The sequence below is a fragment of the Rhinatrema bivittatum genome, chromosome 4, assembly GCF_901001135.1.
Source record: "Rhinatrema bivittatum chromosome 4, aRhiBiv1.1, whole genome shotgun sequence".
NCBI lineage: Eukaryota > Metazoa > Chordata > Amphibia > Gymnophiona > Rhinatrematidae > Rhinatrema > Rhinatrema bivittatum.
Window position 1 is genome coordinate 443366335 of NC_042618.1, and position 24990 is coordinate 443391324.

Consider the following 24990-nt stretch of genomic DNA (forward strand, 5'->3'; position numbering starts at 1 on the left):
CCGGCCAATTTTGGACCTCAAAAAGGTAAGTAATTCTCTCAAGGTGTCACATTTTCTCATGGAGTCTCTGCATTCAGTCATCGCGGTGGTAGACAAGGGAGAATTCCTGGTCTTTCTGGATCTGATGGAGGCATACTTGCACATTCCCATCTGCAAGGATCATCAGAATTTCCTTTGCTTTATGGTCCTGGGAATGCATTACCAATTCTGTGCTCTGCCGTTCGGTCTCGCAACCGCACCCCGTACATTAACCAAGGTCATGGTGGTTGTGGTGGCGTTTCTTCGGAGACAAGGCCTCCTCATTCATCCCTACCTGGAAGATTGGCTCATCAGGGCAAAATCAAGGGATTGTTGTCTGGAAGCGATAAATTTGTGATAAATTGCAGGAAGACCTTGTGAGACTGGAAAATTGGGCATCCAAATGGCAGATGAAATTTAATGTAGATAAGTGCAAGGTGATGCATATAGGGAAAAATAACCCATGCTATAATTACACAATGTTGGGTCCATATTAGGTGCTGCAACCCAAGAAGAGATCTAGGTGTCATAGTGATAACACATTGAAATCGTCGGTTCACTGTGCTGCGGCAGTCAAAAACGCAAACAGAATGTTGGGAATTATTAGAAAGGGAATGGTGAACAAAACGGAAAAATGTCATAATGCCTCTGTATCGCTCCATGGTGAGACCGGCAACTTGAATACTGTGTACAATTCTGGTCGCCGCATCTCAAAAAGATATAATTGCGATGGAGAAGGTACAGAGAAGGGCTTCCAAATGATAAGGGGAATGGAACAGCTCCCCTATGAGAAAAGACTAAAGAGGTTAGGACTTTTCAGCTTGGAGAAGAGACGGCTGAGGGGGGGACATGATAGAGGTGTTTAAAATCATGAGAGGTCTAGAACGGGTAGATGTGAATAGGTTATTTTACTCTTTCAGATAAAAGAAAGACTAGGGGACACTCCATGAAGTTAGCATGTGGCACATTTAAAAACTAATCTGAGAAAAGTTCTTTTTTACTCAACGCACAATTAAACTCTGGAATTGGTTGCCAGAGGATGTGGTTAGTGCAGTTAGTATAGCTGTGTTTAAAAAGGATTGGATAAATTCTTGGAGGAAAAGTCCATTACCTGCTATTAAGTTCACCTAGAGAATAGCCCACTGCCATTAGCAACGGTAACATGGAATAGACTTAGTTTTGGGGGTACTTGCCAGGTTCTTATGGTCTGGATTGGCCACTGTTGGTAACAGGATGCTGGGCTTGATGGACCCTTGGTCTGACCCAGTATGGCATATTCTTATGTTCTTATGATACGCAAGGTGACCACTCTTTTGGAATCCTTCGGATGGGTAATCAATCAGGCCAAGAGCAACCTGGTTCCCTCTTAGACACTGGAATTTCTGGGAGCCAAGTTAGTCACTTTGGTTGGGAAAGTATTTCTTCTGATGGATCAAAGGAACAAACTGATGGGACAAGTTCGTCGCTTGTTGGTTCTTCCACTGCTCAAGGCCTGGGACTACCTTCAAGTTCTCGGTTCAATGGCATCCACGCTGGAGGTGGTTCCTTGGGCATTTACTCATATGAGACCATTACAACGAGCATTTCTTTCCCGGTAGGATCCCAAGTTGGAGAATTTCCAATTCCCTCTGCCACTCACCGAACACACCAGGTCCAGTCTTGGGTGGTGGCTTTGCCCGCTCAACCTGTCTCAAGGAGTGGATCTGGAAGTTCCACACTGGACAGTGGTGACCACGGATGCCAGCCTCTCCGGCTGGGGAGAGGTCTGCCAGCATCTTTCAGTACAGGGCAGTTGGTCCCTGGAGGAGTCCGGATGGTCGATCAATCGCCTGGAGACCAGAGCGGTTCGCTTGGCCTTGTATCACTTTCTTCCACACTTACGCCATCAGGTAGTTTGCGTCCTCTCCGACAATGCAATGACAGTGGCCTATATCAACCGTCAAGAAGGCACCAGAAGTCAAGCAGTAGCCGACGAAGTGGAACTGCTTATGGCTTGGGCAGAGAGGAATCTGGCAATGCTAAAGACATCTCACATTGCCGGGAAGGACAACATACAAGCGGACTTTCTAAGTCGCAGGCACATAGATCCAGGAGAGTGGGAACTCTCGAACCGAGCAATGGACCTCATTTCTCACAGATGGAGGACTCCCCACATGGACTTGATGGCAACGAGGGTCAATGCCAAGGCTCCTTGATTCTTCAGTCGCAGGAGAGATCACTGCACAGAGGGTCTCTGCGCTAGTTCTTCCCTTGCCAACCTCAGTTCTCCTGTACGTGTTTCCTCCTTGGCCTCTGGTAGGCAAGGTGCTTCGCAGGATAGAAGTCCACCTAGGCAGGGTAATCCTAGTAGCTCCCAAGTGGCCCCGACGTCCATGGTTTGCAGATCTTGTCAGTCTGGCCGTGTATGGTCCTCTACAGCTCGGGCATCTTCCACATCTTCTCCATCAAGGGCCTATATATTTCAACCAGGCAGCTCGCTTTTGTCTAGCTGTTTGGCTTTTGAAACGAGGAGATTGAGGAAGAAGGTGTACGCTGAGGAAGTTATCCCTACACTGCTACAAGCCAGAAAAACATCTACCTCCCTCTCATACATTAGGGTGTGGAGAGTTTTTGAGATGTGGTGTCGTGAGAGAGAGATTCTTCCCAGACACGCTACGATTGCTCAGATGTTAAGCTTTTTGCAAAATGGATTAGCCAAGGGCTTGTCCTTTAACACCCTCCAGGTACAGGTGGCGGCCCTAGGCATTCTGGTTGGTAGCTCGGTGGCGTCACATCCAGATGTGGTGCGTTTCCTCAGAGGATTAAGGCATTTGAAGCCCCTTATCTGTCTGGTATGTCTGTCATGGAGTCTTAATTTGGTTCTTCGAGTATTGTGTGATCTGCTGTTTGAACCGCTTAAAGTGGTAACGTTGAAGGATCTCACCTTGAAAATGTGTTTTTGGTGGCTATATGTTCGGCTCGCCGGATATCTGAGTTGCAGGCGCTCTCCTGTAGGGAACCTTTTTTGAGGATCTCTGACTCGGGGGTTTCTCTTTGAACGGTTCCGTCCTTTTTGCCCAAAGTGGTCTCATCTTTTCATTTAAACCAGTCAGTTGAGCTTCCAGCTTTTCCTAATTTTTCAAATGATGTACAACACGCACGAGAGCTGCGTCGGCTTGATGTCCGATGTTCCTTGTTACGTTACTTGGAAGTCACAAGTTCTTTCAGGTTCTCAGATCATTTGTTTGTAGTATGGAGCGGTCCCAGGAAGGGTCACAAGGCATCTAAGACGACGATTGCACGATGGTTGAAGAAACCATTTTGTCTGCATACATTTGTAAAGGAAGACATGTTCCTGAGGGACTGAAGGCCCATTCTATTCGCTCTCAAGCAGCTTCGTGGGCCAAATGCCAGTTGGTATCGCCTCAAGAGATTTGCAGAGCTGCTACTTGGAAGACGCTTCACACTTTTTTTCGCCACTACCGCTTGGACCTTCAGTGCACCCAGAGATTTTGGCAGTGCGTATTGCGTGCGGGACTCGCGAGCAGGGGTCCCTCCCAGTTTAGGGAAGCTTTGGTACATCCCATGGTCTGGAATGATCCGGGTTCATACAGGGAAAGAAAATCGGTTCTTACCTGATAATTTTCGTTCCTGTAGTACCACGGATCAGTCCAGATGCCCGCCCAAAGGCTAGGCGTGGGTAACAGGGGGATCAGTAAAGTCTGCGCATACATATTCAGGTTATGTTATTGCAGTATACTAAGAAAGAAAGCTACGGTTACAAATTGATATGTTCTTAAAGTTCTTGCTTGATTCACTGCTAGTCTTATTCTGTTTTGATACTCTGTATACTGAAGGGATGCAGGAGGTACACCAGCTTAACCATGGGTGCCTTTCAAGTTTTTCTCTGTCTCCACCTGCTGGAAGGGAGGCATAACCCATGGTCTGGACTGATCCATGGTACTACAGGAATGAAAATTATCAGGTAAGAACCAATTTTCTTTTATCTGTTCCCTCCTCACTCCAGCATGTCTGTTTCATTGGTGATTTTTGTGTCATCTGCCAGCAGGCATACTTTCCCTTCTATCTCTTCCACAATATCACTTACGAAGATATTGAAGGAGACTGGTCCTAACACTGATCCCTGTATTGCCCCGCTGGCTACTTTCCCTGCAACAGAATGAACCCTATTGACCACTACTCTGGGTCCTATTGCTCAATTAACCTCTCACTAAACAGGCCATACAGAAGTAATAGAAATAGAAAATGTGGGGAGGAAGGTAGTGGGACTAGACCAGATGATAAAGATTCAGGGTTCACGAGGCAAATAGACCAGTGTGTGATATTTTACAGGATCTCTGGAATGAAGAGCTGTAGCCAGTGGCTTTATATCTTGCCAGATTTATGCAGAAATCTGAGCAAAATCTTCAGTCTCGTGCACTAAGCATAGTACATCATATTTTTACAGATTTTGAAATGTTTTTAGTACTTGTTTTATAGCTGAACAAAAAACAAATTATATATTTTCTCTGACATAGGAAGTAGAAAAATACAGAGGAGAATACAACAAACTTCGTTACGAGCAGACATTTCTCAAATCAGAGTTTGAACATCAGAAAGAGGAACATGCACGTATTTTAGAAGAAAAAAAAATCAAGTATAATGCTGAGGTGAGTGCAAAATATTCATGCAAATGTACTCCTTTGATAAAATGACATGACCTTGTTTGGAAAATCTTAAAGTGCAGTCATTTCCTCACTTTTCCATGTAACCTTCCTTGGGCTCTTGCTGCCGACAACTCTTAAGGCTAGATTCAAACGGTTTACAAGACCAGTATGCACCAGTAGATTGGCACGTTGTTGGAAAATAATCAGTGCAGTTGATGTATTCAGGCTTTATCAGTACCTGACCATACACAAGCCATGTAAAAGGACTGATGTTTCTATTTCATCTTGTTAATACAGCAAAATGAGCGAGGAGAAATGCAAAGTCCCGCTTCTCTCTCCTGTTTGTTAATGCCACATTTCCATTACCATAGTACAAATGATTTTCTTTTTAATATTCTCATTGGCAATTAAATTAATATCTTGAGGAAAAAACAAGCTCTATACTTTCTTCTTCACTCATCATCAAACATAGAGGTTGGTCTAGGGGCACTGTCCCACGCTTCCATGTGGGAGGTAGGAGTTTGAGTCCAGCTTTGGCATCTGAGACTGGCAGGGGGGGTCTGAGGATACTAAGGAAGGGAGTCCACGCATCGGAAAACAGCAACACCTAGTGGTCAAATTCTATGTGCCTATGTCCTGGGTTCTGGAGGGGGCTGAGGTCTGTGGCCTTTGCCCGATTACTGTTACTGCAATGGCTGGGTGAAATAGAAAGGGAGGGAGAGAATTAAAAATAGGGAACAATCCTAGGTAACTGCAAATAAAGGCTCATGGAGCCATACACCCAGTAGGGCTACCTTCCAGTTTACCCCTAGATTCATCAAAAACCCTTAATGCAGTGATAACAAAAAGGGGCGTGTTTAGAAATATTTTGGAGTTATACCGCATGGGGGTGGGGGGGGGGGGGAGAGAGAGAAAGTACGCATCTACAAGGCTCTCATAGTAGTTAAGTATTTAAATCTCTTTAGGAGGGTCGCCTAATAGGTCGAGGTTAGGGGCCAGTTTCGCATGTAGCATGAGATGTACAAACAGCACAGTATGCCTTGGTGAAGATTTGACATAATTTAGAGCGAGGAAAGTCTAACAAAGATGAAATATTGTACTATGTTCTCTCACCCTAGCTTGACAATCAAGCTTTACTTTGTTTATAGAGGATGCTGGGAAGATATCCATGCTGGAAATAGTATTTAATGATTATCATTCAGAGGAATGGAAACAAATCACAGTGAACCTAGAAGATGTAATATGACAAAACTGACACAGTAAAGTGTAGCAAATCACCTGGGCCAAATGGTTTATATCCTAGAGTTCTCTCACCCTAGCTTGACCATCAAGAAACAGCTGGGACCCACTCCTTTGTGTGCGCGGCGCCGAAGAGGTGAGCACAAATTTAAAGGGCAATGTAAGGTCCGCCTCCCAGGCGTCAATCGGACGCGGCTCCGAAGCCTAGTGGTGGGTCGGGGGCGCAGGAAGGGTTAGGGGCGGCACAAGTCGTCGGCGCAGTCCTTACTTGTGGAAATTTTTGCTTTTTGCGGCGAGATTGGTGGCTTATAGGTTTGATTCTCAGCAGGTTTGATTTCGTTTCCCCTTTTCTGCTTTCTCTCTCTCTCTCTCTCGCGTTTTCCACGGCGTTGCTCTCACTTCCTCTTCCGGTCGGGCTGGGCAGTGCTGGGGTGGTCCGCGGCACTTGGTGGAGCGAGGATCGGGTAGGCAGGTAGGCCTCCGGTCGGTGGGAGCGAGGCGGTCGGTCTCAGGTCAGCGGGCGTGGTGGCGCGGTAAAAGCGGGCGCAGCCCCGACGTCTGTGGTTTGCGGAATTCGTCAATCTGGCCATGGAAGGCCCTCTACGGCTCGGGCATCTTCCACAACTTCTCCATCAAGGGCCTATATATTTCGACCAGGCAGCTCGCTTCTGTCTAGCGGCTTGGCTTTTGAAAGGAGATTGAGGAAGAAAGGATATTCTGAGGAGGTTATCACTACATTGCTACAAGCCAGGAAAACGTCTACCTCCCTCTCTTAAATTAGGGCATGGAGAGTTTTTGAGACGTGCTGTCATGAGAGAGAGATTTTTCCCAGACACACTACGATTGCTCAGATGTTACATTTTTTACAAAATGGTTTAGCCAAGGGCTTGTCCTTCAATTCCCTCTGGGTACTGGTGGCGGCCCTAGGCTCTCTGGTTGGTAGTTCGGTGGCATCACATCCAGATGTTGTGCGTTTCCTCAGAGGAGTAAGGCATTTGAAGCCCCCAGTCCGTCTGGTATGCCGTCGTGGAGTCTTAATTTGGTTCTTCGCGTATTGTGTGATCCGCCATTTGAACCCCTTAAAACGGTAATGCTGAAAGACCTCACCTTGAAAATGGTGTTTTTGGTGGCTATCTGCTCAGATCGCCGAGTTTCTGAGTTGCAGGCTCTCTCCTGTAGGGAACCCTTCTTGAGGATCTCTGATTCAGGAGTTTCTCTTCGTACTGTTCCGTCCTTTTACCCAAAGTGGTCTCATCTTTCCATTTAAGCTAATCAGTGAGCTTCCGGCTTTTCCTGATTTGTCGAATGATGTACAACATGCACAAGAGCTTCGTCGGCTCGATGTTTGGCGCTCCTTGTTGCATTACTTAGAAGTCACTAATTCCTTCAGACTCTCAGATCATTTGTTTGTCCTATGGAGCGGTCCCAGGAAGGGTCACAAGGCGTCTAAGATGACGATTGCACGATGGTTGAGAGAAGCCATATTGTCTGCATACATTTGTAAAGGGAAACCTGCGCCTGAGGGTCAATTCTATTCGCTCGCAAGCAGCTTCGTGGGCCGAATGCCAGTTGGTATCGCCTCAGAAGATTTGCAGAGCTGTAACTTGGAAGGTGCTCCATACTTTTTTGCTCGCCACTACCGCTTGGACGTACAGGCGCCCGGAGATTTTGGCAATGGCGTATTGCACGCAGGACTTGCGAGGTCCCACCCGGTTTGGGGAAGCTTTGGTACATCCCATGGTTTGGACTGATCCGGGTACATACAGGGATAAGAAAAGTGGTTCTTACCTGATATTTTCGTTCCTGTAGTACCACGGATCAGTCCAAACGCCCACCCAAAGACTATAAGTGGGTAACAGGGAGATCTATACAGTCCGCACACACATGTTCCAGTTATATTTTTGCAGCATACTAAGAAAGAAAACTACAGGTTACATGTTTATACGTTCATGTTTACAGTTCTGTTCTTGCTTGATTCATTGTTTTGATATTCGATATAGTGAAGAGATGCAGGAGGCACACCAGGTTAAGTGAGGGTGCATTTCACATTTTGCTCTGTCTCCACCTGCTGGGAAGGGAGGCATAGCTCATGGTTTGGACTGATCTGTGGTACTACAGGAACGAAAATGATCAGGTAAGAACCAATTTTCTTTTACAATATAGTAAACCTTCCATACGAAAACCACACTAACTGCCAGCACTCACGCAGTAACAACCCTACCTATGAAAAAGCATCACAGTAAATATTACACCAGGCCCTAAACCACCAATACACCTGATATTAGGATAACAGAACAAGCCAAGCTTTATAGATCCCTATTTAGAAACTGCATGCTAGCAGAATACCTCATCTCTTTCACACATGAAGAAAACACAGACTCTCATAAAATACAGAATAAAGAGGCAATAAAGTATATTTGAAAATAATCAGACAAAAACTGAGTTGGAAACCATAACAAGTCCGACTCCGTATGCAGTGCAACAATGAAAAACAGAAACAAAATCAGTCCTCAAACAATAAACAAAGACAAGCGATATAAAACATTGTTCATAATTTTAATAGAAAAAAAGTCAAGCAAGCAACAGCCATCGAACATCCATTAATTAAAATAACTTACATATTTTTTCTAATATTTCCCAAACACCAAATATTTCAAACAGCAGACATATGAAATACCCCAAAATTTAAAATAATAAGATTCAAAATTTCCAGCTCTCCATATCTGGGATCTTTTTATTTCCAGTCACCCGCATGTTGTTGTGGATTAAGGGAGGGAGGTCTCACAATCTTTACCCTCTCTCTCTCTCTCTCTCTTCCCCCCCTTACACACACACATGCTGTTTTACACACACACACACACACAGGCTCTCTCTCTCTCTCGCCCTCTCACATATATGCATACACAATCTCTCACATACACATAGGCTCAGGCTGTCTCGCTCTGTCATACATATGCAGTCTCTCACACATACACAGGCTTTGACATACACATGCAGGCCCTCACGCTCACCCATGCAGGCTGTCTCATATATGCACACAGGCTCTCGCCATACACACACCAGCCTCACTCACTCTCATACACATAAGCATACACACATACACCTCTCGAGCCTCCCCCTTTCTTCTGTCTTTGTCTTTGGCCACTGAGGGATGGCAGTACTGCTACTCCTTGCCAGGAGGGAGGTAGAAGGCGGACTCTGCTATCTGCTGCTCCTGCAAGGTGGGGGTGGGAGGGCCTCGGCTGTGGCTGTGTAGGCCTCTCTTCAGGCTGCGGCAGGGTAGGCTGGGGCAGTGGTGGGAGGGAAGACTATCCCACGAAAAACTTAACTGAGGAGGCTGTAAGCTGCAGCAAGAAAGAGGGGCCAATTCAGGGAATGCTCATCTCCAGCGATAAGTTCTGATATCAAGCTCATCTCGTGAAAGAAGGCAAGGCAGAGGGAAGGCTGCGCCAGTGAATGGCTGTGATGGAGCGAGTGGAGATCAGAGCGGGAGGAAGGAGTCTTGCCTAAGTAGACAGTGAGGGTGGTGGAGTTAATCTGCAATACAGGAGGGGCTAAGATTGGCGGCGGTAAGCCACGGAGGGAGAAGAGCCGCAAATGGTAGGCCATGAATGAGAGAGGTGTCTGGTGATTTTAAGGAGAGGGTCGAGGCAGCAAGAAACAGTGTTGGGCTGGTCTGGCATAAAGAGAGGCTGAGCGTTGTGGCAGGAAATAATGAAAAGGCTGCAAGAGCACGCATTGGGCTCCCTACAGCTGAAGGTAGCATCAGATCGCAGTGAGTACCAATGACAGCTGCAGCGGCAGCAGTAGGCCATGATTAGAGTGAGCTGTAAGGGATGCAAAAAGGCGCCGGAACAGCTCCAAAGGAAGGGCTTGAGATGGTGGCTGATTGCTGCAATGGCCAGGTTTGTATGGGGCCCACATTGGAAGGAGGTGGTCAACTGCAAAGGAGATTCGGGCCAGGAAGATGAAAAAAAACACGTGATCAGAGTGACCTGCCCACTGGGGATGCCTGATCCCCTGATAGGGCAACAATGTGGATTAGACACCAAAGTAGTCCAAGTGTAAACTTTTATTTGAGTGGAGACATAAATTCGTACAGGTGCCCGATTCAGGCCGAGTTTCGCCCCGCTTGGGGCTGCCTCAGGGGCTATGTGAAGATGTTCTCTCTTTATATATCACAAGATTTCTCTTATGGTAAGTATTTCAATTATCTAATTGTTCCGTTGATAGTGCAGATGCACATAGTCTCCGTTCGAATACAGCCAGGACTTTAAAATTTTAGACTACTTTGGTGTCTAATCCACATTGTTGCCCAAACGGCGTTCTTAGACAACCTACCTTCCTGTTTAATCAGTCTGATCCCCTGATGCATATGCTGAGCCAGCATGACGTGTCAGGCAGCGAATTGGTCAAATGAACATCCAATTTTTATGAATTCAATTTATAGGAAAAATAAGAAGTTGATTAATTCTACAAAAAACGAAATTGATTTTTTAAAAGGAAGAACTCCTACATTGGGAGGGTAATTTTCAAAAGCATTTCCATGGGCAAAACTGTTTTTTACCTGCAGAAATGGGCTTTGCTAAAGTTGCCTTTCTGATATGCGGGTAATTTTTTGCACACATGACATGTTCGCATGTGTGTTTACCCAGATTGAGCAGAGATGTTGCTGGGAAAGAGTTGGGGATGGGCTTGCACTTGCATGCATACTTTTAGATTTAAAAAGTACATCTACATTTTTGTGGAAAATTTGTCCAGATGTTTAATTTGTGCAGGTTCAAAGGGGAATTACGTGCATAAATCTGCTTTGAAAATTGGTGTAACTTTGGCATGTTTGTCAGCTGACTTCTGCATGATGTTACAAAATTACCCCCATACTGAATTTTCTGCTATGTAGAGGGCAATTTTTTAAAGGGATTTACAAAGGTTTAAAAAAAAAAAAAAAAAAAAAATTGTGCCTGCATAAATCACCTGTCTGAAAAGCACCCACCCTGTCTGTGGCTTCAAGTGCATGCGTGCTTCCATAAGGCGCATCCTTTTATCTGATTTCAAGTGGAGGCATTCCCGGGGCAGAGACAGGTTGCTGGAGAAAACTTGCACACATGGAAGGGTTTAAAAAAAATTTTTTTTTTTTTGGGAAATGTATCCACAGAAAAAGCTGGTGCAAATCTTTGCCGGTCTTTTTTTTTTTTTTTTTCCCCTTAGGCAGTTTTGAAAGTGAAAGTCCACATGCACTTTCATGTTGAAAATTTGGTACAAAGTCCACGGCTAAAAAGGCCGCACAGACTTTGCACCAATGCGGACAATGTAAAAATTATCCCCCTCCCCCCTTTAATGTTTCTTGATTCCTGGCCTAATAGATTATTAGTAGTTGCTTATCAGTGGTGCTTTTCTGTCCCATTCAGGTAGCAAGACTGGAAAAGGATAAAGAAGAGCTCCATAACCAGCTGATGACTGTGGATCCTACACGCGACAGTAAGCGCGTGGAGGTGCTGCTCAGGGAAAAAGCTCAGTTGCACCAAAAATTAAAAGGCTTTGAAGCGGAAGTTGCAGAACTGAGAGCTGAGAGAGAGAATTCTGGTATGCAGGCAGAAAACGTTCAAAGAATACAGGTGCGACAGTTGGCAGAGATGCAAACTACAATCAAGTCTCTGGAGGTACGACTGTTTTAATTGTCTCCCAGTAGACAATAGCTGGCAGCTGCATTTAATGAACCTAATAGGGGAGTACAGGACAGTGTGTTCTCAGGCCTGTAGTTTGGATGGATAATTTCAAATAAAATTTCTCCCAAGTTAATTATTCAAAAGTACTGATTCCATAATTCACAAGGGCCTGAAATTTGTATGCACTTTTTGTGATACTAATATACTAAAAGCTTGCAAGTGCATAAACCCCTTTTGCAGAGGGGTTTGTGGTGTTGTGCAATGTACCATTTCAGTTTGCATCAGCACAGCTCAGATGTGTTCCTGGTGCAAACTCAGATGTGTTCCTGTGAGGTATTTGCTGTACCTCCCACTTTAAAGCTGCAGTGCTTATAGGATATGTGAAATGATTGTACTGTTAGCACCCATCCTCTGTGGTACCTGATTTCTGTAAAGCATATACAAATGGAACGACTAGCCTACTGGGATTGGAGGATGGGCCTCTGGTAGCAGTAAATACCAGTTCCTAAAAGAGCAGCTGGCAATAGAAAAGCCAGAAATCAACTTGGCTCTATGATGGCAGAGTAACAGAAAATCAACTGGGCCTTACAGTCTTCATCTGCCATCAGAATTTGTTCTTGTATTTCATGTATTATTGCCTTACGTCCTTTTAACAACAAAAGAAAATTAGTGATGCAGCAGCTTCAGGATGGTGGTGTGAAATCTGTATAACAAGGTCTTATGTCAGGACTGTTTGCTCCTCAACCCTTCCCCTACCAAAAAAAAGTCTCATATATGAGCCAGACTGCTGCAAGGGGATTGATGGCTTCCAGGGCAAAATAACATTAATTTGCACTCATTTTGTACCTGCTTGGCTCTGAGCTGTGTGGTGAGAAATGTTCTCTCTGTATTATATTAGGACCTAATATGTTTTGGTTTAAATTTACAAGCCCCTGAAGTCTTTTATTTAATTACTGCTCTGCTCTGTCATGTACCAGAACACTTTTATGCATGTGAAAGCTGTGTAGTGAGATTATCAATCCATGATAAAGAAAGCATATGGCTGGTAATCATATGAATAGTCAATGTAGGTTTCAGTGTATTTAAGTTTGCTCTTTCTTTTCCTTTTATTTAAAGTCAGAAAAACAGTCTGTTAAGCTACAGCTTGACCGTCTGGAAAAAGAACTGCATATGGCAAATGAGCAAAATGATCTACTTACCAGCAAACTCTTCAAAGCAGAAAGAGAGATAAATGCCTTGACTAGCAAAGTAAGCACCAGTGTTTGTGTTTGCAGCATCATGAAGATGAAAAATGCATATTTATATTAAAGATGAACTGCAGTAAACTTGCCTGGATGTGATCAGAATCCTAAAACAAAAGAACTGTTAAAATTGAGTTAAAAATGGCAGTGTACCCTGCATAATCTTGATCCCATTAACCTTACCTGCATGAAAAACCCTTATTTTTTTCAGTGTATCTCTGATTTTTATAGGAGTTTATGTATAGTGTATGTTTTAAGGATTTTTCCTGACTTCTTACTTTTATGTGCTATAAATGTTGCATATTTCATTAGGGACAAAGGGTGGTAGTGATGCCACATAACCAGGTGACTGGGGGGAAAAAAGAAACTGAATTTAAGCAAATCTGGCAGATTATTCATTAAAAGCACTTGGAGTAAGAAATGTCAAACTGAGCTCTGGAGGATAAAGCTTTGTGACATTCATCATATCTCTCCAAATCCTGAGATCTAATTTGTGATCTCAGGATTTGAATATACAGCCTTTTGGATTCAAAATTTAAAGGAGCAGCTGCCTTAGCTAAGCCTTTCGTTTCACCTGTGTTGTCATTTCTTTCCCCTTATTTCTTAATTTATCACAAACCATAATTCCTGTTCATCCCCAGATCAGTCCAGACTCATGGATTTGCATCCCTACCGGCAGATGAAGACAGAGAAGAAAAGCTTTACTGCCATTCGGGCCTATACAGTACAGTGCGCTCCGGTGGCCCTATTAGTTATTCCCACGCGATACAGAAAATAAAACGTGCAGCCAAGCCGCACATTTTACTTTCAGAAATTAACGCCTGCCCAAAGGCAGGCGTTAGTTTCGCCAGCACCTGGGAAGTGTACAGAAAAGCAGAAAAAACTGCTTTTCTGTACAACCTCCGACTTAATATCATAGCGATATTAAGTCGGAGGCCCCAAAATTAAAAAAAAAATCAAAAATTAAAAAAAAAACATTTTAAATCGGCTGGTGGCCCGCGGATTGAAAGACGGATGCTCAATTATGCCGGTGTCCGTTTTCTGAACCCGTGGCTGTCAGCGGGTTTGACAGCCGACGCTCAATTTTACCGGCGTCAGTTCTCGAACCTGCTGACAGCCACGGGCTAGTGTCCTGAGCGCCTCCTTTTACTGCGGGCCCTCATTTGCATACTGGATCGCGCGCCCAGGAGAGTGGTCTGGGTGTACGTTGGGAGAGTGGGCGCTCGCCTCGGAGCACCGGCTCTCCCGTGAATTTTACTGTATCGGCCCGATTGTTACTTAACATAGTGTGCCACCTGCAGTCCCTTAGTATTTCTCTGTCTCCAGCAGATGGTAGAGGTGTAAAACCTGCAGTCTGGAGTGAAAAAAAAAAAAGGGAACAGGAAGATTCAGATTTAGGAAGATTGCTCTTGGGGGCTGTAAGATTCATGAGTAGACAGTCTCCCCTGATTGAGCAAGGTGAGCAGGGGTTTGGTGACTCTTTGAAGTCTCGCTTCAGGATACATGATGGTTCAGAAAGACAGTGGTCTGGCTTCCTTTCTACTCCTGTGGTCACAGGACAGCTTCCCAAGTCAGGAAAGTATTTTAATTAAGTATTTTGTTTGAATAAAGTTTAACAAAAAAAAAGAGACAAGATTAGTGAGAGAGAACCAGCCCTTCGGCCAGGGCTGGTGGGGTGTTAGCGGCAGAGGAAGGGGAAGCGACTGCCACTGCGGTACGCCGGGGAGTGCCTTAGTAGTGCAGTAAGGTGAAACGCCGGTGAGGGGGCCAAAGCGTGAACTTTGCATTGGCAGCACGTGCAAAAAACAGTGTCCATGGATCGTGGTAAGCACTGCCGTTCTTGTGGAGAGCAGCTCTCGCAGCTGACAGCAGCCGGCCTATGTGGGAGATGCGACTCCGGGGTAGAGGGTAGCTCTGGTGCGATCGGTACAGCAGCGGCCTGCAGGAGAGTCATCCGATCAGCAGGGACAGGCAACAAGGCTCTCAGATGGCACGGGAACAGCAGTCATCTTGTCAGCATGTGCAGGGGAGATAGAAGCATCAGGGGAGGGAAGGGATTCTCCTCTTCCATTATCCCCTGCTATCCAAGGGACCGCATGTGCAGAGGAGGACACAGAAGGAGCAGAGGACCTATTTGAGGATGGTTCAGACTATTCGAAGGCCTTTTCCTCTGAGTTTTCTACTCTTACATAAGGCCTTTCTGTCTAGAAAGGCTGCAGGAGGAAAGTGCTCCTGCTCAGAGATGTCCACAGTAAGCAAAGATTAGGAAATTGGACCCTTGGGGGGTGAGGGGGAGCTGGAAGTATTCTTCATATGCTTGGACTGAAAGGTCAGCCTGATAAGGCATCGGAGTATTTGGAGAACTCCAGAGTGTAAAGTCTCTGGATGGTGAGGCTGGATCAGTCAGATCCAGAAGAGGTGCCTGTGGCAGAAGGCAACAACCTGAAGATGGTCTAGCTGTTCAGAAAGGAATAATTGTGCCCTGTGATCTCAAAAGTGCTAAAGGAGCTAGGGATTTAGGTTCCACAGGAAGAATCCGATCTTGAGGGGGTGGACCCTAGTCAGTCAAGAAGTTGATGGTGAGAGAGTGGGCTACTCCAGAAGCTGGACTAAAGGTAGAAACAGCTATATTGAAGCTGTACCCTCTATCCAAGGATGCCCTAGAGCAACTGATGCTTCCAGGCCTGGCGCTATCAGGTGTGCAAACTGTGCAATTGCATGGGGCGGCACACCTGGGAGAGCGGCGGATGGCACCCACCAAAGGGAACAGCGAGAGGCCCATGCACCCGCCAGTGGACCCCATCCAACCGGCGACAGAAGAAAAGAGAAACCCACACTCTGGCTGAGGAAGAGGGCAATCATTTTGCGGCTCCTCGTGTGCCAGTCAGCCCTGCGGTACGCAGCACTCACGGTGCTAGCACTTCCTGTATGCTCATCTCGTGCATCGGGAGATGAGCATACAGGAAGTGTTAACCCCATGAGTTTTAAGTACTGTGCATGGTCGGCCAGCATGGGAGGAGGAGCCACAGAAAGGATTTCTATGGCACTGCCAGAAATCCTGTCCTCCCATGAGCAGCAAGGCACCAGGTGGTGGTGCTAGCAGCAGCAGAAGAGGAAAACGAGGTCCGTGGACCCTCCTTCGACGAGATTGCTTGTGTGTATTGTGTGCGAATGAGAGTCTACCAGGGATGAGTGGATGTGAATGGGAGCCTGCCTGAGCTGGGAGTGTGGTTGAGTGTGAATGTAAGCTTGCCTGGGAGTGATGTATGTGTGCATGGGAGCTTGCTTGGTGGGGATGGGTGTGGGTGTGTATGCAGGGGTTGAAATGCAAGAAATGAATCAAAAAATGTAAAGCTAGGCTGCCAAGTCACTTATCTGGTTCAGCCCCTTTTAGAGAGCAGTCTCACTATTAGTGACATTATTAATGGGTTTTGTTTTGTGACTGTCAGGTGGAAGAGCTTAAACATTCACACAAGCTAGAAGTAACCAACATCAAGCTGGAAGCAGCAAGAGCCAGGAGTGAGACCGAGAGGGAGAAAAACAATATTCAAAGCCAAATGGATGGTAACGTTTAAGTTGGACTTAAACAAAGCATTTTTATGTCTTGGTTTATAAAGGAAAACAGCATGAGGGACAATCATTGAACATAATGTCTGTCAGTCTTACAAGCTACATGAAACTTAATTCAGATCTTTTCTCCAGGCATAGGTTATCGACTGCCCTTTAGGTACTGGAAATACCTGAACTGGCCAGGCTGATTAAAGGGTTCTGCTCCATAAAACCCTTGTTTGTGAGCAGGAACTGCCTGGAGAAGGATTTTGAATCTGTCTTGTGAAGTTTATCTACTCTAAGTGATTTATCATCAGTGTCATGCTAGTCATAATTTTGGTCTAGTTTTCTAATTATACTCATTGATGCCAAGACCAAGTAGAAGAAACTTAAGTTATCCAAAACCGTGTTCCCTGTGTTAAACGTTTTATCTGTTTGAGTGGGAAGGGGCTAAAATTCATAGGCAGCTGTTATATACCTGGTCTCTTGTTGCTTGCTGATATGATTAGACAGCCTGTGCCCACCAGTGTATTGTGCAGCATTTCAGAATTATATCTGAACAGTAATACGGTACTTACTTCCCTATGAAATCTTTTTGCTTGTTTTTATGTTTGCTGCCCTTTGAGCGGCTCCCCTATTCTATTGAGCTCCTGGGACAAAATCCAGGTTTGGAGCAAGGCCCAAAATAACCTGCATTACACTGATTTTAGCTCATATTACTGAATGTCAGAAAAGACATTACATGCACAAAATGAAATTGATATGTAATTTATAGCACTGTTCTGGAAACGGTTGTTTTATTGAGGCTTTTGAAACCATAAAATTGATTTCAAATTTGGAAGCATGTGGAATTTTCTTTTACGTTCAAAACTTCTTTTTTTGGAGGGTGGATTGCTGTGGGAGTTGGGCTACAGTGTGATGAGCCTTCATTCACAGCTACCTGGGGACATAGTCCCTTTTTTTCATCTCCTGCCAACTTACTTAGGCCAGCCATTGCAGAGACAGTCTGCAGCCAGGGGTCATGCACCAGGGCTCCTTCCAGAACCCTGTAATCTGGATTTATTTTTTTTTTTTTTTATTTATTTAAGTTTTTCTATACCGGCATTCGCGATAAAAATCGCATCATGTCGGTTTACAATTAACAAGTAGATAGGGAACAAAAGGCAATAAATAACATTGATCTAAGTAATAATAATAATAAAATAATAGTAATAGTAGTAAAAAACGTTAAACAAGAGAAGGCTAAGGAATGCAGTTACAATAAAACAAGGGAGTAATATAACTTGGATCAGAGAAAAGAAGCAGGGGTTTAAATATATATAACATATATGTCAGTCAATGTGCTTATAGCGTTGAAGAATTGCCCTTATGAGGTAGGGATATTAATTATTATGATTAAGGCAAAGTCTGAGCGAATAGGTAATAATGGAATAGGTTTAGTTTAGTTCAGGAAAGGCTTTCGTGAATAGCCACGTTTTAAGTCTTTTCCTAAATGTAGGAAGGCAGGGTTCCTGTCGCAAATCTGGTGGGATGGAGTTCCACAATGTTGGTCCTGCAGTGGAGAAAGCCCTGTCTCTGGCGGTTATGTGCCTCATAGATTTGGAGGGTGGTACTTGTAGGGTTTCTCTATAGGATTCTCTGATTGGTCTAGTTGGTGCCAATGTTGGTCTAGTTGGTGCCAATGTTGCATAATGACTGGGATAAGCACAATAACCATTTAGACAAAAATGAAAAATTATCTATCTAAATAACAAAATCGGCATATTGAGGGACTTTTCTGGCTAAATTCTAGTTGGATAACTTAATCACATAAGTTGGGGGCATTCTGGGGGCAGGCAGGAGGTGTTTTGGGGAGGAGCAGAGATGGCCGCAGAAGTTAATCAGCTAACTCAGATATGTTTATCTGGTTAACTAGCCAAGCTGCTCAGCGGCTGAATATTACCCCCAGGGTAGTTGGTGTGGAAGGGCAGGCTGGATGGGCTGTAGGGTCTTTTTTTTTCTGTGTCTCTATGATTCCTTCTCCCAGCGTCTTTTGCCAGCCCAGGAAATAGAAGTTCTGATCCAGGAATAGAACCCACTGTCACTTAGCCAGCCCCACTTTCAAAAACCTTTTCAAATTGTAAGTGAAACCCCTGTTTTATATGTCTGTATTTAAAAATGAAGAAATACATTATTAGATGGGACTTGTCTGGGTACATGGCCTTTTGTTTCAGGTTACGGTTTGAAATCCATGCCAAGCTTGCAGTAATTAAAAACAGCTGCCATCTCTGAGCCATTTAAAAGATTTTATGGGTTAAGCTGTTACTTACTGTATGTTAAAGTATAGATAAGTTCTGTTTGATATCATGTTGCCTAAATATTTCACAAAACAGAAACACTGTCCGAGAATGAGATTCTGAAGGCAGCAGTGGAACGGCACAGAGCACTTCTAGCAGAAAAAGAGCGTGAAATGGTACGCAAAGTCCAGGCAGCCAAAGAAGAAGGCTTTCAGAAAATCACAGCATTGCAAGAGGAAAAGTAAGTGCTCAGCTGCTTAGGACCTTAATGCAGTGCACTCGATTCAAGCTTCTGCAAAAGAGGGCAGAGCCACACCTCTAGCCATTAAAGAGAATCAAACCTGCACAGAATAAAAGGATCCATAAATTCTGTCCAGGCTGGATTATTTTTATTAATATTATGCACTTTCAGTGACCTCAGTATGGGAAATGTATCCCTCATTCATCATATTTGTCCTATAGTTGTTCTACTTTTACATTGCTATGTATATTCTGATCTCGCAAGAATATCTAATGTACTCAATGTCCCTGGAAAGGTTTTCTCTTTCTTTGGGGGGGTTGGAGGGGCAGGTGATGTGATGAGTTATGCAGTGTTGAAAATGTACTGGGTATGTATATAGATGTAGATAAAACACCCATTTTTTCATTGAGTGTACAAGTATATTTGAGGCTTCAACTAGTAATGAATGCAACACCGATTAACTGACCAGTTTTTGATCACCATGGTCTATTATGAAGTGAAAAAAAAAAACATGGACTAGAATACATACATGGAGGTTTGTATTCAGGCAGCTGGTGAATGGGTAAGTTATATGAATAACTTGAGAACATAAGAATTGCCATGCTGGGTCAGACCAAGGTCCATCGAGCCCAGCATCCCATCTCTGACCATGGCCAATCTAGATCACAAGTACATGGCAGATCGCATAAATTAGATCTAATTCCTGTTTCTCCCAGGGATGGCAATAGCTTTTTTTTAGTCTACTAGACTAATAATGTTATGGACTATTCCTCCAGGAACTTGACCAAACCTGTTTTAAACCCTGCTATGCTAGCTGCCTTCATTACATCCTCTGGCAACAGATTCCACAATATTTGTGGATATGAAAAAGTATTTTTCATATCCACAAATATGAAAAAGTATTTTTTACAATCTGTTTTGATTCTGCTGGTTATTAGTTTCATGGAGTGTCCCTTTGTTTTAGTATTCTTTGAAAGGGTAAATAACGGTCATCTATTTACCTGTTCCACCCCACTCATGACTTTTTAAACTTCTGTCATGTCCCCTCTCAGCCATCTCTTTTCCAAGAGGAAAAGCCTTAACCTGCGTAGCCTCTCATCATGTTTCATCCCATTTCTTATTTTTGTCACCCTCTGCACATTTTCTAGTTCCCGCTATATCTGTCTTGAGATGGGGCAGCCATAATTGCACAAAATACTCAAGGTGCAGTCGCACCATGGCTTGATACAAGCCAATATTACATTTTTCATTGTATTCTCCATTCCTTTTCACATCATCCCTAATATTCTATTTGCTTTTTTGACCACTGTCATGCACTGAGCTGAGGATTTCAACATAACTCCAAAGCTCTTTTCCTGATAGTGACTCCCAATACAGAACCCAGCATCGTGCACTTGTAGTTGGGCTTATATTCCCGTATGTGCATCACTTTGCACTTTTCCACACAAACTTTCATCTGTCATTCCATTTCCCAATCTCCTAGACTCACAAGGTCCTTCTGTAGTTCCTCGCAATCCGCTACTGTTTTAACAACTTTGAATAATTTTGTGTCATCTGCAAATCTGTTCACCACACCCTGTTCCAGATCATTTATGAATATGTTAAACAGCACAGATCCCAGTGCCAATCCCTGTGGTACCCTACTAACAACCTTTCTCCATTTGGAAAACTGACCATTTAGTTCTACCATCTTTCTGTCCTTTTTAACCAGTTATCAGTCTACAGTAGAACACTGTGTCCTACCCTATGAATGTAATTTCCTGAGGACTCTCTTATGGGGGAATTTGTCAAATACATTCTGAAAATCCAAATACACTATATCAATGGGTTTATCTTTATCTGTATGTGTTTATACCTTCAAATAATTCTAACAGATTGGTAAGACAAAATATCCCCTCACTAAAACCATGTTTCCCTTTCTTCTCTACTCCCAGTTCTAGTACCTTGTTATTTGTAACTGCTTCCTCCTCACTAATAGGTTACTCATTTGTTCTTTGTACACCCCTGTTCTATGTAAACCGGCATGATGTGATTGTATCATGAATGCCGGTATATAAAAAATTTTAAATAAATAAATAAATGTTGACTCTTCTTTAATAAGCAAAGCCTATCTATATGGCCAGTAATTTTTGTTTTTAAGAATGGCTTCTTCCATTTTGGCTGGCACCAACATCTGGCTCACAGATCTATAGTTTCCCACTTCTCCCTTGGCCTTTGATAGGCAGACTGGTACAGAAGATTGCTAGTCAAACCAGAACTGTCCTTTTAGTGACTCCAGATTGGGCTTGAATGCCGTGGTATTCCGATCTCCAGAGACTTCCAGTGGGCGGTCCATTCTGGCTACCATCTCGGACAGATCTGTTATGTCAGGGGCCCATTCTGCATGAGGATCCGGATATTCTGTCTTACGGTTTGGCTATTAAAAGGGCTTGGCTGTTGAAGCGTGGTTATTTGCCTTCTGCAATTTCCAGTCTTCTTCGAACCCGGAAAATTTTACTTCTCTAGCTTACGTTAAGGTTTGTGGAGGGTCTTTGAGGCCTGGTGTTCTGAGCGAGGTACTCGATCACTCAAGGTGGATATTACTTTGATTTTGGAATTTTTACAGGATGGCTTGCTTAAGGTTTGGTTCTTAATACTTTGAAGGTTCAAGATGCGGCATTGGCTTGTTACAGGGGAAGAATCAATGGAGGGCCTTTGTCTTCCCATCTGGACGTGTTCCATTTTCTTGCAGGGAGTTAAATATCTTTGTCCCCTGTTGCAGCTTCCAGTGCCTTTGTGGGATCTTAACTTGGTCTTCGAGTTCTTGGCAGGTCCGACTTTGTGATCGCTGCATACTCTTTCCTTGCAGCTACTTACTTTGAAGACAGTTTTTCTGGTAGCAGTCTGTTCAGCTTGTCTGGTCTCTAAACTGCAGGCTCTTTTCTGCTGTGAGCCTTTTTTCCATATGTCTCCAGGTGCAGTTCAGCTTCGGACTGTGCCTTCCTTTTTGCCCAAAGTGGTTTCAGACTTTCATTTGAATCAATCCATTTCTCTGCCTGCCTTGGACAGGACAGAAATGAAGCTGAGTACCGCCTTTTGCATTTCTCGGACATCAAGCGCCATTTACTGCGCTACTAAGAAGTGACCGATACTGTTAAGAAGTCTGATCGCCTGTTTGTGCTCCATAGTGGAGGTAAGCAGGGAGCACCAGTGATGCAGGCAACGATTGCCCGCTGGGTTAAGGAGGTCATCATAGCAGCCTGTGTGACTGCTGAGGTTGCCTTACCGAAGCAGATTAGACTGCATTCCATGAGGGCTCAGGCGGTATCGTGGGCAGAGCTTTGTTTGTTGTTGCCCTGCTGAAATTTGCCAAGGGGGTGACATGGTCGTCTTTGCATACATTCTCCAAGCATTATCTCTTGGATATTAGGGCTACGGAGGATGCTGCTGGCAGCCTCCCACCCTTTTCAGGATTAGCTTTTGTACATCCCACTCGTTGGGCTTGACCTACCCGAATGCTAAGGAAAGAGAAATTACAATTTACCTGATAATTTCCTTTCTCATACCCGCCTTCGTTTGCCAGATTTAGATTTTGTGGTTAGCCTTCTTAGGTCAAGCGATGCAGAGTATGATTCCTGCTCTTAGTTGATAACTGGTAAGTGGCTTCTCTAGCTCTTAGTTGCTATTTTTTGGGCTGAGCTCAGTGTTCCAGTTGGTTGAGAAACACGACTGGTTGCCTATTGCTAATAATGTTCAAGTTTAATCAGGCTTGTCCACAGTTTGGTTTTTCCAGAGAATACTGGCAGGCTAATGTCAGCTTTTGCTCCATCTCCTTCTGCTGGTGGAGGTGCATAACCCACTCGTTGATTGACCTACCCTTCACTAAAGGAAAGGAAATTATCAGGTACGTAGTAATTTCTCCCTCTGAGGCAAAAATATCACTTACAACATGTACTCCTGTGATGCCAGCCAGAAAACTCTGCAAAAAAAGACACCTGGAATTCCTCTGGAATTAGACATTTTTATAATGCGTGTTAGGTGTGAGCTTGGCCCTCAGAAAGCCATGAATAAACAGAATTACCATTACAATAAAGTAAATCTATACCAAAACAACTCTAACAATCTTATCTATGAAAAGGCAACACTGCACATATTACTCCAGGCCCTAATCTAGGACACCAGTAAAACTCTTATTAGGAAACCAGGCTGCTATAGATCTTACCCAGAAATTCCATGCCAGCAAAATAACTCACCTTGGTCACATATGTAGAACACAGAGATACCCATACCAAATACAGAATAAAGAGATCAGAAAGTATCAACAGAAACGTGCTGAGAAGTACTGAACTGGAACCCACAACAAGCCAGCCTCTATATGCAGAGCAACAATGGAAAAACAAGCATTACCATTCTTCATAAAACATTAAATAATACAATCAAGTAATATAAAACATCAATCATAATAATAAAATCAAATTCATAAAAAGAATATTTCAAACCAATTAATGAATAGAATATCCAAAATTTTCTAAACACCAATAAAATATTTCAAAACATCTGATGAATAAAAAAAAAAATCCAATAATTAAAAAATGTTCTATTCTCCCCCCAAAACATTAAATATTTCAAAAGAGCAGAAACATCAAATTACACCCAATAATTAAAACTAATAAGGATTAAAAAATCTCCTGCTTTCCATGCTTGGGCTCTTCTGATTTTCAGTCACCCTGAGATTGTCATGGATTGGGGGAGGTAGGGCCGCACAAATATTATCTTCTCGCTCACACACACACACACACACAATAATATATTCATTCTCTCGCATGCTTCCCATCCCTCACATACACAGGCTCCCTCTCCCTCACAGTTACCTTGTGTGTGTTTGTGTGTGCATGCCTGTGAGAGCCTCTATGTGACACACAGGCTCTCACACGGTCACACACACATGCACACGCAGGCTATCACAGAGACACACATGGGCTCTCACTCAGTCACACACATACACGCTCACATGGCTTCTTGTTGTCATCGGGCCATGGTGGGATGAGTTCTACCATGGACACTGACCTTCCTGCTTAGGTGGAGTCGGGGGGGGGAGAGTGGAAGCTGTGCATGCCTGTGGGAAATGTTGTGTGCGAGCGCATGCAAATAAAGGGAAGATGTCCTCTCATTTTCAGCCACTGGCGAGTTGAGCTCTGTTGGTAGTCTGTAGCCTCTCTCCTTCGGCCACCAAGGGGTTAGTCTTTGCCGGCAGCCCTGTGGCCTCTCCTGCTGCTGCCATCTCCCCCCCCTGGGTGTGCTGCTCCATGAAAATGCATGATATGCATACCCAGTTGTGCTGGGCCTGCAGAAAATGAATCCAAAGTCTATTCTCTCTAAACATATACAATTCTTAATACTTGAAAAAACTACCACACAATATACACAGCCAGTAATAGTTTAACTGTTTAATAATTTTTGTGTTAAGATTTTAAGTGTTCTTACCCAGCAAGTCTAACTTTGCAGAACCTTCATCTGCGGGTTGTATAGTCTGTCCTCCGATATTCAGCAAAATGTAGCCAATTCAACATTTTGCTGAATATAGCAAGATTAAGTTATCTGGATAACTTTAGAGCTGCTCTCCGGTACAACTAGACTTATTTGGATAAAGTTGAATATCAGCTTTATCTAGGTAAGTTACTCTCCCTCGCCCCCTCTCTGGAATGCCCCTGATTTTATCCTGGTTAGTTGTTCTTGGGTTTTTTGGGTTGTTTTTTGTTTTTTTTTCTTAAAATAATCTAGCTAAAACTTACCCGGATGAATCCGTAGCAGGAAATTCAAATCCCATTCAAATCCCTAAGTCCCAAACATAGCTGGACAAATCATTTGAATATGTATGTCATAGCTTTCATCTCACAATTTACTAACACCTTTTTTTTTTTTTGTCATTTTTATTGAAGATTTTTTTATCATATACAACAGAGTAGAACCATATAAGGAGGAAGTGAATAATTATGTAACACCAAGTGTGGGGCCGGATATATTACCTGGTTAAGATGAAGGTATATTAGATAACAGGTACTGAAAGCGTAACGAGACTTTATTATTAGGGGCTAGAAGAAAAGCAAGCGAGAATAGAAAAGCAAGGAGAGAGAG

At 43.8% G+C, this 24990-nt stretch overlaps 1 protein-coding gene across 7 annotated transcripts in view; it reads left to right on the plus strand.

Annotated features, from left to right (window-relative positions):
• Window positions 1–24990, plus strand: part of CEP83 (centrosomal protein 83) — a 124824-nt gene that overhangs the window by 63560 nt on the left and 36274 nt on the right. For all 7 annotated transcript variants that reach the window (XM_029601617.1, XM_029601614.1, XM_029601616.1 and 4 more), the window contains 5 exons: window positions 4536–4667; window positions 11312–11563; window positions 12686–12817; window positions 16260–16374; window positions 18732–18876. In XM_029601617.1, the coding sequence (XP_029457477.1) occupies window positions 4536–4667; window positions 11312–11563; window positions 12686–12817; window positions 16260–16374; window positions 18732–18876 (776 nt within the window). The remainder of the gene's footprint in view (window positions 1–4535; window positions 4668–11311; window positions 11564–12685; window positions 12818–16259; window positions 16375–18731; window positions 18877–24990) is intronic.